This window comes from Oryctolagus cuniculus, chromosome 3, assembly GCF_051225735.1.
Source record: "Oryctolagus cuniculus isolate XC-2025 breed Fujian yellow rabbit chromosome 3, ASM5122573v1, whole genome shotgun sequence".
Classification (NCBI taxonomy): domain Eukaryota; kingdom Metazoa; phylum Chordata; class Mammalia; order Lagomorpha; family Leporidae; genus Oryctolagus; species Oryctolagus cuniculus.
Genome location: NC_142869.1, coordinates 43,143,674 through 43,157,138, shown reverse-complemented (window position 1 = coordinate 43,157,138; position 13,465 = coordinate 43,143,674). Strand labels below are relative to the sequence as shown.

At 43.3% G+C, this 13,465-nt stretch overlaps 1 protein-coding gene across 10 annotated transcripts in view; it reads right to left on the bottom strand.

Moving 5' to 3' along the window:
- Window positions 1-13,465, bottom strand: part of ANKRD44 (ankyrin repeat domain 44) — a 356,403-nt gene that overhangs the window by 117,615 nt on the left and 225,323 nt on the right. For 5 of the 10 annotated variants that reach the window (XM_051849306.3, XM_089330134.1, XM_089330132.1 and 2 more), the window contains exon 10: window positions 1,894-2,008. The exons of the other annotated variants lie outside the window; for them this stretch is intronic. In XM_051849306.3, coding sequence (XP_051705266.1) covers window positions 1,894-2,008 — 115 coding nt within the window. The remainder of the gene's footprint in view (window positions 1-1,893; window positions 2,009-13,465) is intronic. 10 annotated transcript variants of the gene reach the window in all.

Sequence of the window (13,465 nt, the reverse complement as noted above, 5' to 3'; positions counted from 1 at the left end):
CACATCAGAAGACCCAACTTTAAGAATCTGCTTTCAACGCGTTGACATGCTTGTGTCTCCTCAATGCTGTTTACTCTTCCTGGGATGTCCTCCCTTGCTTTACTCTCTTTCTAACTTATAATTCTGTCCACCTGGCAAACACCTACCCAGATCTCCTTTTGCTGAGATGTCACATCATTTGGAGGATCCCAAAATTCAGTGTTTTTCTGGCTCTGTTCTGACAGGCTTGTCCACAAACTCCATCATAACAATCCTTAACAAGACTTCAGCCATCTCCTCTTGTTATCTTAACTACTAGACAGGGAGCCCAGAAGGTCACTGGAACTCGGTAAAACTCAATGTTGTACTGATGAAGATAAATGACTAGGAACCTGTCGGAGTGTTCCATATCACTGACTTCAGGCCCAGAATACTCGATCTCCAGTGACTCTGCTTTAAAACATGATTTCAGCACAGCTTCCCTGGGCCATTTAAATTTTGGCTCATTCTAGAGCAAGACATTCAATTCTGTTGTACAATATTTGACAGACAAGACAGAATTCCTAATATATACTTCCCTCCTATGATTCTTCTAAAAGTTTAGTTATTGGTACCCATAGTATCTGTAATCAAGGCTAAATTCTTTATTCAGGCATTCAAGGCCCTCTTTACTGTGGTTCTACTACATATTGTTAAGTAATAAGACAATAGTTAACACATATTGATAGCTTTTTGTTTTAGCTACTGTTCAAAGAGATGTTAACATGTATTATCTTTTTAATAACCTTAGCAGAAATATTTATAGCTCATACTCCTACAGATCTTACCATGTACCAGAAAGCTTTACAAGTAATTAAGTCATTAAGTTCATAAGAAGTCTACGGATAGGTACTGCTAGTACTCCCTTTTTTTCAAATGAGGAAACCAAAGAACAGAGGGACTGAACCACGGGCTCACCGTCATACAGCCCACAGGTGAGGCAGCTTGGATTGGAGCTGAGCACAAGGAGTGCCCACCAAAACTTGGGCTCCGAACCACAAGATCCTGCCTCTGAGCAGGACAGAGATTTCACATCCCTCTGCTCTGACCGGCTCTCCCCTGAGGTGCACCGTTGTCCTCTTTTCTCTCCTGCTTGGGATGTCTGCCACCTTCTGCTGTGCTCTATTCTCATTTTCCAAAGCCCACATAAAGCTTACCTCCCTGAAGCCTTTTCAGAAAACATCAGGCCTCTGGGCTTGCTCCTTCCTGTCAACACTACATGGCGCATTTTGTCTACACCGAACATTCTACCCCTTAAGTCCTGTTTTCTTAAGAACTTAATGATAAACTTGCATGGTTATTCATCTTAGGTAGCCTTGGGCTTCCCCCAAAATTATGAGCTTCTTGAAAATATCACCCAGGTAAATTACTTCTGAAGTTACCCCTTAGCACCCCGCATTGTGACAGATCCATGTGTATGATTTATATATTTTTGCTGAAATGTAAAATGAAGTCAGGTCGCTCTTTCCCATGTAGTAGCAGATTTACTCAATAGTACCCTATAAGCATATCATCAAAACTGAGCAAGCACTCTGAATAAATCCCGAATTTGCCCAATTATTTTTTTCCTATCAAACTAATATTGAGCATTGGAAATAACAGAAGAATGTTATAAAACAGAGTAAGAAATAAAGTTCGTCCCTTAATTAAAACCACTAGAACAGACCTCATTCTGATGTAGGTAAAAATAAAATTGGTTCTTTGCAAATGTCATTAAGGGTCACTCAATTTATTTCAAATTTAATTTGTGTTTTGTATAATGATCCAGATCCACCTTAATCGGGACAAATGGGAACTATCTACCACATGGCAAAGTCCCTTTGGCAGAATTCCCACATGTGGCAATTATTCCACTGTATTTTTGCAGCAACCTACTTGGCTGTGTCAGCTCCGCTGGTTATTAGGGTGTTAATCAAAAGCTCATGACCGTATCTTGCAGCCACATGGAGAGGAGTGTTGCCATCCTTATCCACACAGTCAATTTCACCTCCTGCAAGAGACATTGTAATATAGGATAACACAAAAGGATTCAGGATTCAGATTCTGGGTTCTATGCTCATAACTCACGCTGAACAAATGTTGATTTGTGTGTGCATCTCTGCTCTGAAGTACAAACATGTTTTTTTAAGGGAACAAATCACCATCTGAAGCAGTGGTAGTATATCTGCATAGAAGAAAGTCTACAGAAATGCCTTTGAAAAGTCTTCGTATGCTGTCTTCTTTAAGGATCTAAAATCTACGACCAGTTTCCTCCTCTGCACGAGCAATGTAATCAAATTCCATAAGATGTAACTCCAAAGGCACAATTTTCATTTTACCTGCTGAATTAAAGACCTATGAAAATACCATGCTAAAGCATAAGAACCAAAGAGAATAGAGCATTCAGGAAAAGATTTTATGTAGTTTGATTATCTAGCTTAAAATACGGTGAGTGAAATGAGAAACATTTCATACAAACTGAAAATGCCTATATTTATAAAAGTTAGCATATTATTCACTCACAGTTCTTTTAATATAGTATTTTCATCTTGTTTTATTTTGCCTTCTTTTCCCCTAAGTTTTTCTTTCTTTCTCTCCTCTGGGCATGTGCTTTATAAGCATAGTTGGTTTGTTTACTCATTAATCTGAAGAGCTATGTAAAAATAAGTTAGACATCACATTTTCCCCCTAAGTTTGTTTCTCCTAATAACAAAAACATTCTCATAATCACAATCCTATCAACATACCCAAGAGACTGAACATTGATGTAACAATCACGTCATATACAGTTCACATTTCAGTTTTTCCAGTTGTCCCCAAAATGCACTTTATCTTTTGAAAATCTGTGATCCCATCAAATATTCTGATCTCATTTGGTTGTCCTATCTTTTTAGATTCCATAATCTAAAACAACCCCCCTTCTGTTACTTATTTTCCTAGGTCTCTCAAAGATTGATGCCAATCCAGGAGTTCTTTAGTCTACCCTGCATTCTGGAGTTGTCTGATAGCTTCTTCATTATTAGGTTCAGTCTAAACAATTTGAGAAGAGCATCCCAGAACTCAGGTGTACTTTCCACTGCATTACCTTAGGGCACTAACGGGTTGACTTTCTGCATTACTGAATGATGCAAGTTTGATTTCTTACAATGGGTACAGAGTTTCAGATTGGGAACATGGAAAATTTCTGGCCATGGAGAGTAGTTAAGTTTGTAGAATAACATGAATGTACTTACTACCACTAACTATATACTTAAAATGATCAAAATTCTAAATCTAATGTATCTTCACCACTACCAAAGGAAAAAAGAAAGATCTGTGTATCCCTGGTGGCAGCAAATGGCAGCTCAAGTACCTGGGTATCTGCCACCTTCCCACGTAGGTGACCTGAACGGAGTTCTGGACTCCTGGAGTAGGCCTGGCTCAGACCTGGCTGCTGCAGGTGTCTGAGGAATGAACCAGCTGATAGAAAATCTGTGCTTCTTTCAAATACATTGAAACAAAGTCTGATTGTTTGATTAAAGTAATGCCTGCCATCATATTCTCATGCAAAAGTGTCTTCTCCTCTTGATAATTAATGAACAATTTGTGCGATGACTCTGAGAAGGTGTGAGTATTCTATTTCCCAACAAACTTTACAGTAACGATATAAGCATTTTCTGGGGGTACTTTTTCAAAAGTGACACAAATCCTTTATTTTGTGTGCTTTCATAAGAATACCTTTTAAAAAATTGTGGGAAAACTGTTACTAAAAGATATCATTTCTTTTTTTTTTTCTTTTTCTTTTTCTTTTTGGACAGGCAGAGTGGACAGGGAGAGAGAGAGAGAGACAGAGAGAAAGGTCTTCCTTTTCCGTTGGTTCACCCTCCAATGGCTGCTGTGGCCGGCGAACCGCACCAATCCTAAGCCAGGAGCCAGGTGCCTCTCCTGGTCTCCCATGTGGGTGCAGGGCCCTAGCACTTGGGCCATCCTCCACGGCCTTCCTGGGCCACAGCAGAGAGCTGGCCTGGAAGAGGAGCAACCAGGACAGAACCTGGTATGCCAGTGCCGCAGGCGGAGAATTAGCCTAGTGACCCGCGGCGCTGGCCCTAAAAGATATCATTTCAGTATGAAAAAAATCTATGTATAGTTTATAATATGCATTTCTATGAACTTTTTGAAGGCCCTCCATATTATCAATCTGATATGTAGTTAGGGTCACTTGATTTTGTTTCCAAAACTTTATTTTTTTTTTAATTTTTTTTTTTGACAGGCAGAGTGGACAGTGAGAGACAGAGACAGAGAGAAAGGTCTTCCTTTGCCGTTAGTTCACCCTCCAATGGCCGCCACGGCTGGTGCGCCGCGGCCAGCGCACCGCGCTGATCCGATGGCAGGAGCCAGGAGCCAGGTGCTTCTCCTGGTCTCCCATGGGGTGCAGGGCCCAAGCACTTGGGCCATCCTCCACTGCACTCCCTGGCCACAGCAGAGAGCTGGCCTGGAAGAGGAGCAATCGGGACAGAATCCGGCGCCCCGACCGGGACTAGAACCCGGTGTGTGGGCGCCGCAAGGCGGAGGATTAGCCTAGTGAGCCGTGGTGCCGGCCTGTTTCCAAAACTTTGATGGAGCTTTAATTGTGTTAACTGCATTAATATGTAAAACATTTACAGGTTTCAAAAGTCTTTTTTTTTTTTTTTTTTTTTTTTTTGACAGGCAGAGTTGGACAGTGAGAGAAAGAGCAGAGAGAGAAGTCTTCCTTTTTCCGTTGGTTAACCCCCCAAGTGGCTGCCACGGCCGGCGCACTGCGGCCAGCGTGCTGTGCCGATCCGAAGCCAGGAGCCAGGTGCCTCTTCCTGGTCTCCCATGGGGTGCAGGGGCCCAAGGACCTGGGCCATCCTCTACTGCACTCCCAGGCCACAGCAGAGAGCTGGCCTGGAAGAGGAGCACCCGGGACAGAATCCGGCGCCCCAACCGGGACTAGAACCCGGGGTGCCAGCACTGCAGGTGGAGGATTAGCCTAGTGAGCCGCGGCGCCGGCCCTCAAAAGTCATTTTTTTAAAGATTTGTTTATTTATTTGAAGGCAGAGTTACAGAGTGGCAGAGAGAGAGAGAGCTCTTCCATCTGTTGGTTCACTCCCCAGTTGGCCGCAACAGCCAGAGCTACACCAATCCAAAGCCAGGAGCCAGAAGCTTCCTCCAGGTCTCCCATGCAGGTGCAGAGGCTCAAGGACTTGGGCCATCTTCCACTGCTTTCCCAGGCCACAGCAGAGAGCTGGATTGGAAGTAGAGCAGCGTGGACTTGAACCGATGCCCATATGGGATGCCGGCACTGCAGATAGTGGCTTTACCCGCTACACCACAGTGCCGCGGCTCCCAAAAGTAATATTTTTAAAAGCTTTTCATCCTCATTCCTATCCTTTCCACTTCCTCCTCACTCACATCTATAGTAATAATCTTCATAAGTTTTAGCTTATGTTGCTAGTTAAAAAATGCTTTTTTCCTCAGGTCACAATACATTCTGGAACTCCCTCCTGGAGATCGTATCTTGAAAGTTTCTGCACTGTTTTATTGTCTTCTGTCATACACCTGTCTCCTGTGAGTGAACATTTAGGTATAAATAACATCTCATCATCAGTAGGAAAGTAGCAGTGACCACCTCACGCGCATGCTATTGTACATTTGCCAGCTGGATTAGGTCCCAGGGTCACTGGATGCGTAGTTCTGGGAGATTTTGCCACATGTCCCCTGTTGAGCACTGTGCGGTTCCCCACTCCGGCCAGCACCGAACGGCAGTGTCTTTTCCCCACGGCCCTGCCAGGCTTTTGCTTCCCTGCCGTCTGAAGGGGGAGAACTGTTATCTCAGGGCCATTTTCATTCACATTTCTCTGACTATGAAGGAGGCTGAGCCTCTTTGCATATATTGAAGGGCCATTTGTTTATCTTTTTCTGTGAGCTATTTTCCATGACTTTTGTTAATTTTTCGTGTGTGTGTGTGTGTGTGTGTGTATGGTTTATTTGAAAAGCATATTTAGAGAGAGAGAGAGAGAGAGATGGAGGGAGGGAGGGAAGAAGAAAGAGATGGAGCAGGATCTTCCATCTACTGGTTCACTCCCCAAATGAATGACTGCAATGGTCAGAGCTGGGCTAGGCCGAAGCCAGGAGCCAAGAGCCTCTTCTGAGTCTTCCTCATGGGTGCAGGGGCCCATGCACTTGGGCCATCCTCTGTTGATTTTCTAGGCACATTAGCAAGGAGCTGGATCAGAAGCACAGCAGCCGGGACTTCAACCAGCACCCATATAGGATGCTGACACTGCAGACCGGGGCCTAACCTGCTGCACCACAGCACTGGCCCCTATGCCTTCGTTTTTAATGGGTCTTAAAATATTTGGAGAATTATCTATTATTAGTAATAACATGTTACAAGTATTTTCTCCTAAGTTTTTGCTTTGTGATTTTATTGATACTGTTTTATCTTGCAAACAGGTAACAAAGGAATTGACTCATGTTTCCCATACTGGAAAGGTTTCATTTTTAAGATGTAGACATCTGGTTCATTTGAGGTTTATTTTACTTTACTTTTAAAGATTTATGTATTTGAAAGGCAGAGTGACAGAGAGGGAGAGACATATCTTCCCACAATGGCCAGAATGGGCCAGGCAAAAGCCAGGAGTCAGGACCTCCATCCTGGTCTCCCACATGAGATACAGGGGCCCGAGCACTTGGGACACCTTCCCCTGCTTCCAGGTGCATTAGCAGGGAGCTGGCTCAGAAGCAGAGCAGCTGCGTCTCAAACTGGTGCCCATATGGGATCCCAGAATCCTAAGCTGAGGCTTAACCAGCTGCATCACAATGCTGGCCACCCATTTGAGGTTGACTTTATTGATTGTGTGCTAGTTGACTGACTAAATACATGTTCCTTAAATACTTGAAACAAATAAAAATTCAAATAAATGGTCTGAGGAAACTGTAGAGACAGAAAGTAAACTCGTGGATGCCAGTGCTGGGGAGGTCGGAACAGGCAGTGACTGCAAAGGGATCTGAGGTTTCTTTTGGGGATGAAATATTCTGGAACCAGGTAGTGGTAACAGTTGTACAACCCTGTGTAAGCGTTAAAATCCACTAAGTTGTACGCCTTCAAATGCTGACTTTTATGACACATAAATAACATCTCAATTTAAAAAGGAAGCGCAGGGACTGCTGCGGTGGTCTAGCGGGTAAAGCCTCCCCCTGCAGTGCCAGCATCCCATATGGGCGCTGCTTCCAGTCTCAGTGCTCCACTTCCGATCCAGCTCCCTGCTAAAGCACCTGGGGAAGCAGCAGAGGATGGTCCAAATGCTTGAGCCCTGCACCCATGTGGGAGAACTGAAAGAAGCTCCAGGCTCCTAGTTTTGCCCTGTCCCAGTCCTGGCCATTGCAGCCATCTGGGGAGTGAACCAGCGGATGAAAGATTCTCTCTCTCTCTCTCTCCCTCCCTTCCTCCCTCCCTCCCTCCCTCCCTCCCTCCCACTCTCTGTGGTTCTTTCAAATAAATAATTAAATCGTAAAAAAATAAATAAATAAAAAAGAAGGGCATGGGACAGGCTGGCAAAGCCAATACCTGCTGCACCAGCATCCCACAGGGTTCTGGTTCCAGTCCTAGCTGATCCAACTCCCTGATAACGCACCTGGGAAAAGCTGCAGAAGATGATCCAAGTGCTTGGACCCCTGCCACCCCCATGGGAGACCCTGATGAAGTTCCTGGTTCCTGGCTTTGGCCTGGCCTAGCACTGGCTGTTGCGGCCACCTAGGGAGTGAACCAGTGGATGGAAGACCTCTCTCTCTGTCTCTGTCTCTGTCTGTCTGTCTCTCTCTCTCTCTCTCTCTCTCTCTCTGCCTCTCCTCTCTCTGTGTGTAACTCTGACTTTCAAAAAAAAAAAGAGAGAGAGAGAGAGGGAAGCACAGCAAAGAGGAAAAAATACACACATGTACTCGTACTAGGCAAACACGCTCTGGGAAATGTGGCATATTGGGCACAGAATAAGTTATTCTGGGATTCCTTTTCCTTGTTATCCTACTCAGAAACAAAACTCTATATCCTTTTGAGAAGCTGTAAGTTAGCAAATTATTCAATCATGCTCTTAGATAATATGTATTAGAGAGTACATCTTATTAGAAAATTATATTTTATAAAAGTCTACAAATTTATTTCAGATTTTTACCTTATTCTCAACTAAGTTCAGCTAAAGCAAGGTATATTTAAACTAAAATATACCACTATAAGACAGACTAAATACTATAATGTTCAGTGCATCTATGTAAAGTACATTAATATGCCAAAATAAGAAATATAAAATCCTTAAAAAAGATTACATTAATAGCTTTAGTCAATCTAGAAATATATGATACATTTGTTTTAAAGATTTATTTTATTTATTTGAAAGGCAGAGTTATAGAGAGATATAGAGACAGAGAGAGGGAGAAGTCTTCTATCTGCTGGTTTACTCCCCAAATGGCCACAATGGCCAGAGCTGAGCCAATCCAAAGCGAGGAGCCAGGAGCTTCTTCTGAGTCTCCTATGTAGGTATAGGGGCCCAAGGACTTGAGCCATTCAGCTGCTTTCCCAGGCACATCAGCAGGAAGCTGGATTTAAAGTGGAACAGCAGGCAACTTGAACAGGTGCCCATTTGGGATACCAGTACTGCAAGGCCAGGGCATTAACCTGCTGCACCACAGTGCCGGCCCGGATACATTTGTTTTAAATAACTTTTCTGGAAGGTACCACAGTCCTTTGCTCTCCCAGCTAAGCTAGTGAATGGAACACTAAATAACAATTCTAACTTAGAGACTAATTTTCACATTACAGAAAATTTAGAAGATGTGATAAAATACAAGGAAGAAACAAGTTGTCCATAAATTCACTGATTATCCAAGATATTATTAATTTTCTGGAATATTCCTTTCTAGCTGGGTGAGTATGGATGGGTGAGTGTGTGCCTGTGAGTATGCATGTTCAAGTGGATACGATTTTCCCCGATTGAGATCATACTATAGAAAGAGTTTGTCCTGCTTTCTCAATGTTACGTCACAAACGTTTCACATGTCATTAATTTTTCCTTACTAAAACTGCAAAGCGCTAAAAATAATCTAACATTTTAAATTATTTCCTTCAGCAACATTTTTAGAAACGGAACTGCTGGATCAGCATGAGCACTTTAAGGCCCTTGTTACACACCCTGGCAAACGGTTCTGAGAAAGGCTGTGCCCACTTGCATTCTCACCAGCTGTAGAGTTCAAGCGCCACACCAAAAAGAAACCACTGACTGTCTTCTCAGACCTGGAGAAAGAGCACTAATTTCCAGGGCCAGACACTGTTCCTTGGAATAAGCCCATTATAAAATCCTCATAATGATATCTGTATGGTCTTTCATCCTAACATTTGTCATATGACCGACACCTCCCTAAAATTTTCAACAAGCCATATTTTTATAGGAAGGCATATTGATAAAAAACACAATTCGTGAATCAGAATCTTTGCTACCAAGGAAAATGATGACCAAATAAGTTGTGGGCTTCAGAGGGGAAGCACATGTTTCAAAAACTGCAACCAGCACACACAGGATCTCAGACGATTCAAACCAACAGTTACATGTGTGAAGTCTAAATTAAAAATAAATTTGCCACCACAAATTTGCAGCCTTGGGGGTTTTCAGCTTAATAGCTATTTACAAAAAGGTAATCCCTTTTTTACTTTGTCACAGAGAAATATAAATGGCAACTTGCATACAAAAACCAATCTTCAGGGGCCGGCGCTGTGGCACAGCAGGTAAAGCCGCAGCCTGCAGCGCTGGCATCTCCTATGGGCACTGGTTTGAGTCCCAGCTGCTCCACTGCTGATCCAGCTCTCTGCTATGCCCTGGGAAAGCAGTAGAAGACGGCTTAAGTGCTTGGGCCTCTGCACCCATGTGGGAGATCCAGAAGAAGCTCCTGGCTCCTGGCTTTGGATTGGCCTGGCTCCAACCATTGCAACCATCTGGGGAGTGAACCAGTGAATGGTTCTTTCTCTCTCTCTCTCTCTGTCTCTCTGTGCCTCTGCCTCTCCCTCTCTGTAACTCTGCCTTTTAAATAAATAAATAAATCTTAAAAAAAAAATCTTCCCTCAAATATTTGTTTCTATGGGACAGTGGTTATTTTAAAAATTAGTTGTTTAAATAAATCTGATAATTTCTTTAAAAATAATAATTTACATTTTTACATATACATTCTTAAGTGCATAGAAAAATCTAGAAGTTTCACCCAACTACCATAAAAATTCTTTGGAAGACCCATTATTGATGATTGTGAGAGACTGCCTTCATGATTTAATTTTAGCTTAGAGTGAACACATACTAATTTTATCATCAGGAAAAATAATAAAAATAATAAAATGAAGTTAGTTACTGTCCTCTTCTAGAAACTGAAGAGATGATTCATTATGATCTGAATTTAGAAGCATCTAATTAGATCAATTTCAGATTACCAATATTTATGACTTGATGGTAGCTTTGGGGACAGGCAGCCACCTGGTCTCCAGGGATAGACACCTCGGAGAATTCCAGGGTGCAAATGTCCATCTCAGGGCTCACAGCCATCTGCCTGAAAGGTCTAACCTCGGAACACAGCCAGGGAAGAAGCCTTGCCTCTCGACAAGCACCACATCCTTCCACCACCTTCCTAGCCAAGAACCATCAAATCTTCCTTAGGAAGCGTTAGGGCCTCCAGGTTTAGCAGCCTCAAATATGACAAAACTTGGGTAGAGAAAGCAAAGAACAGAAAAATACTGGAGAGAGTGGAACTGAAGACTCAAGCTGCTGGTTTCTTATTGTTGTAGTCACTTACCATTTTATAGGTCATTTTAAAAATGTAAAAATATAGATAATTATCATCCATACACTTTGCTGTTAAACTAAATTTCAAGAAAGCATATCAATTACTTTTTTTTTTTTTTGACAGGCAGAGTGGACAGTGAGAGAGAGAGAGAAAGGTCTTCCTTTTGCCGTTGGTTCACCCTCCAATGGCCGCCACGGCCAGCGCCCTGCAGCCGGCGCATCGAGCTGATCTGAAGCCAGGGGCCAGGTGCTTTTCCTGGTCTCCCATGGGGTGCAGGGCCCAAGCACTTGGGCCATCCTCTACTGTACTCCCGGACAACAGCAGAGAGCTGGACTGGAAAAGGGGCAACCGGGACAGAATCCAGCGCCCCGACCGGGACTAGAACCCGGGGTGCCGGCACCGCAAGGCGGAGGATTAGCCTAGTGAGCCACGGCTCCGGCCATCAATTACTTTAAAAAAAGAGACTCTATATTGTTAATTAGAAATATGTTTTCTATTAAAATAAGACCTCTAGATGTTCATCTAAATATTGCAACTTAAATGTTGATAATCGGTCATTGCTGATTAGTGAGGAAAACACATATTTGTGAGTTTAGAAGCATGCAGAGCCTTCCAAAGGGGTAATTCACCAGGACTATCTCAGTATTCACCCGAAACTAGTTGTCTGTGTATAAACAGAACAGTCGTCTTCCTAAGGCCCCTCGGAAGGGTCACGAGCCAGAACTCTTACAGTGAGTCACCCCACCCAGCACTTGAGGCTTCCTTCTCAGATTCTTTACGTTGAAAGCTTCTGTGAAGGAGACATCATTTTTCAGCTTTTGTGAGCTGCTGGACAGCAGCTGAGGCAGCTGCTTGACACAGATGGCTGGATCAAACGCCTCCTGATCCCAGCGTGCTCCTTCATTCAGTCCCTTTCCCTCTCCGAAGTGAGAATGCAACTTTAGCCCACGAACAACATGATTTGACAGCCAAGGCAGTCTTTGCTTTGACCCATTGTCTTTTTTTCCCCCAACGACCGTCTTGCCAAAGCTGAATGATTCTGGAGAAGCAATGTTGTTATGAAGAACTAATAGCCCCGACTGGAGACAGTCGGGAAAGCAGAGCAAAGCACCCAAAGTGCCAACACCAGAGTGACTTTGCAAAACAAGACAGCAGAGTGTTCCCCAGCAGGGCACTTCAACTGCAGTCCCACGTGCACTGCTGCTCCAGTTTCTGCAGGAGAGAGGGGCCAGCTGTGCTGTGACCCACGCTGGGCTATGAGCCCCTGGAGAGGGAGGCTCAGCAGCAGCCCAGGAGTCGTCCCAGAAGGAAGTCAACAAACAACAGCAAAAAGATCTGCGGATTCTTCTCCCCAAGGGCATTTTCTCAAATGTCAGATGAAAGGACTTGCAGTTCTCATATGTGTAATGAATGCAAAGAATTGTGACTTGAGAGAAGAGAAGGCCAAATCATCCTTTTACTGGGAGAACACTATCACAAATATAAGTGCCTCTTAAAGTAAACAGAGTTCAATTTATTTTTTAAAGAAATTTAAGTATCATGGTTCTTCCAGAGAACACATTTGCAGGCAGTGGTTGGGGATTCAGACTCTCATGCTGGACTGCTGATGTTCTGATCCCTGTTCCTCAACATACTGGACACGTACCCCAACACAAATGCCAACCACTCTGCCTCGATTTCTCCATATCTGAAATAGAGCCATAACGCTACTTCCTTCTCATAGAACGGCTGGAAGCATTTATATGGGTGCTTAGCCAAGTGCCTACACTGGGTGAACACTCAACAAGGTAAGCTTTATCATTACGCTTGAGTGGGATATCTATTATAGCCAATATATCCTCATCAATTCATGCCTTTGGACCCCACTCAAACCATAAGCAAGATGCCAGGGCAGCCAAGAATGAGACAGCCTCCGAGACAAAGATCTATGGATTACAGAGATGAGATAAGGTCTCTCAGTCTTGCCTCAACTCAAAACTCTACCGAGAATGTCTAAAGAGGGCATAGGAATCTCTACACCCATAGCACGGCTCTTGGAAGGGTTAAAGCAGCCAATAGGCCCCAGGGACCGGGGTAAACACACCAGTGTGACAGAGGGGATATGGGTCATGGCCTTGATGCAAAGGAGAGGGACAGCACAGCCTAGCACATAGGGATGGACCTGTGGGAATGCAGTACTTAACACAAGGTGAAAAACTGTATTCCTTCCAATCTTGATCTGGTACTTGAGGCTACTTTAACAAGGGACAAAGCTATTTTATGCCATGGAGCTAGGGTCCATTGCTTAAATTCACAATAAACTTCTTTTAAAGTTTTGTTTGTCTTTAAAGACGGTGGGACATCCAGCAAAACAAAACAATGGAAGTGCCCTCTTTCAGTAAAATTTTATCAAAGGCATGGCATTATTTCAAATTAAAAATAATATGTGTTGTACAATTAATTTCCATTTTTACCTTCCTTGGTAATCATGGGACATTTTTTAGGATTTATTTTTCTCTACAGCTTCATTGAAATGCTATGATAAACTTTTTTGCTTTGCCACAGTATTTTGCTTCCTAAGCATAATTTCACTGCCTGGTCTTCCATCCGAATGTCAGATAATCTTTTGATTTTATGGCACAGGTACCAACAGACATAAACTCAGTGCCAC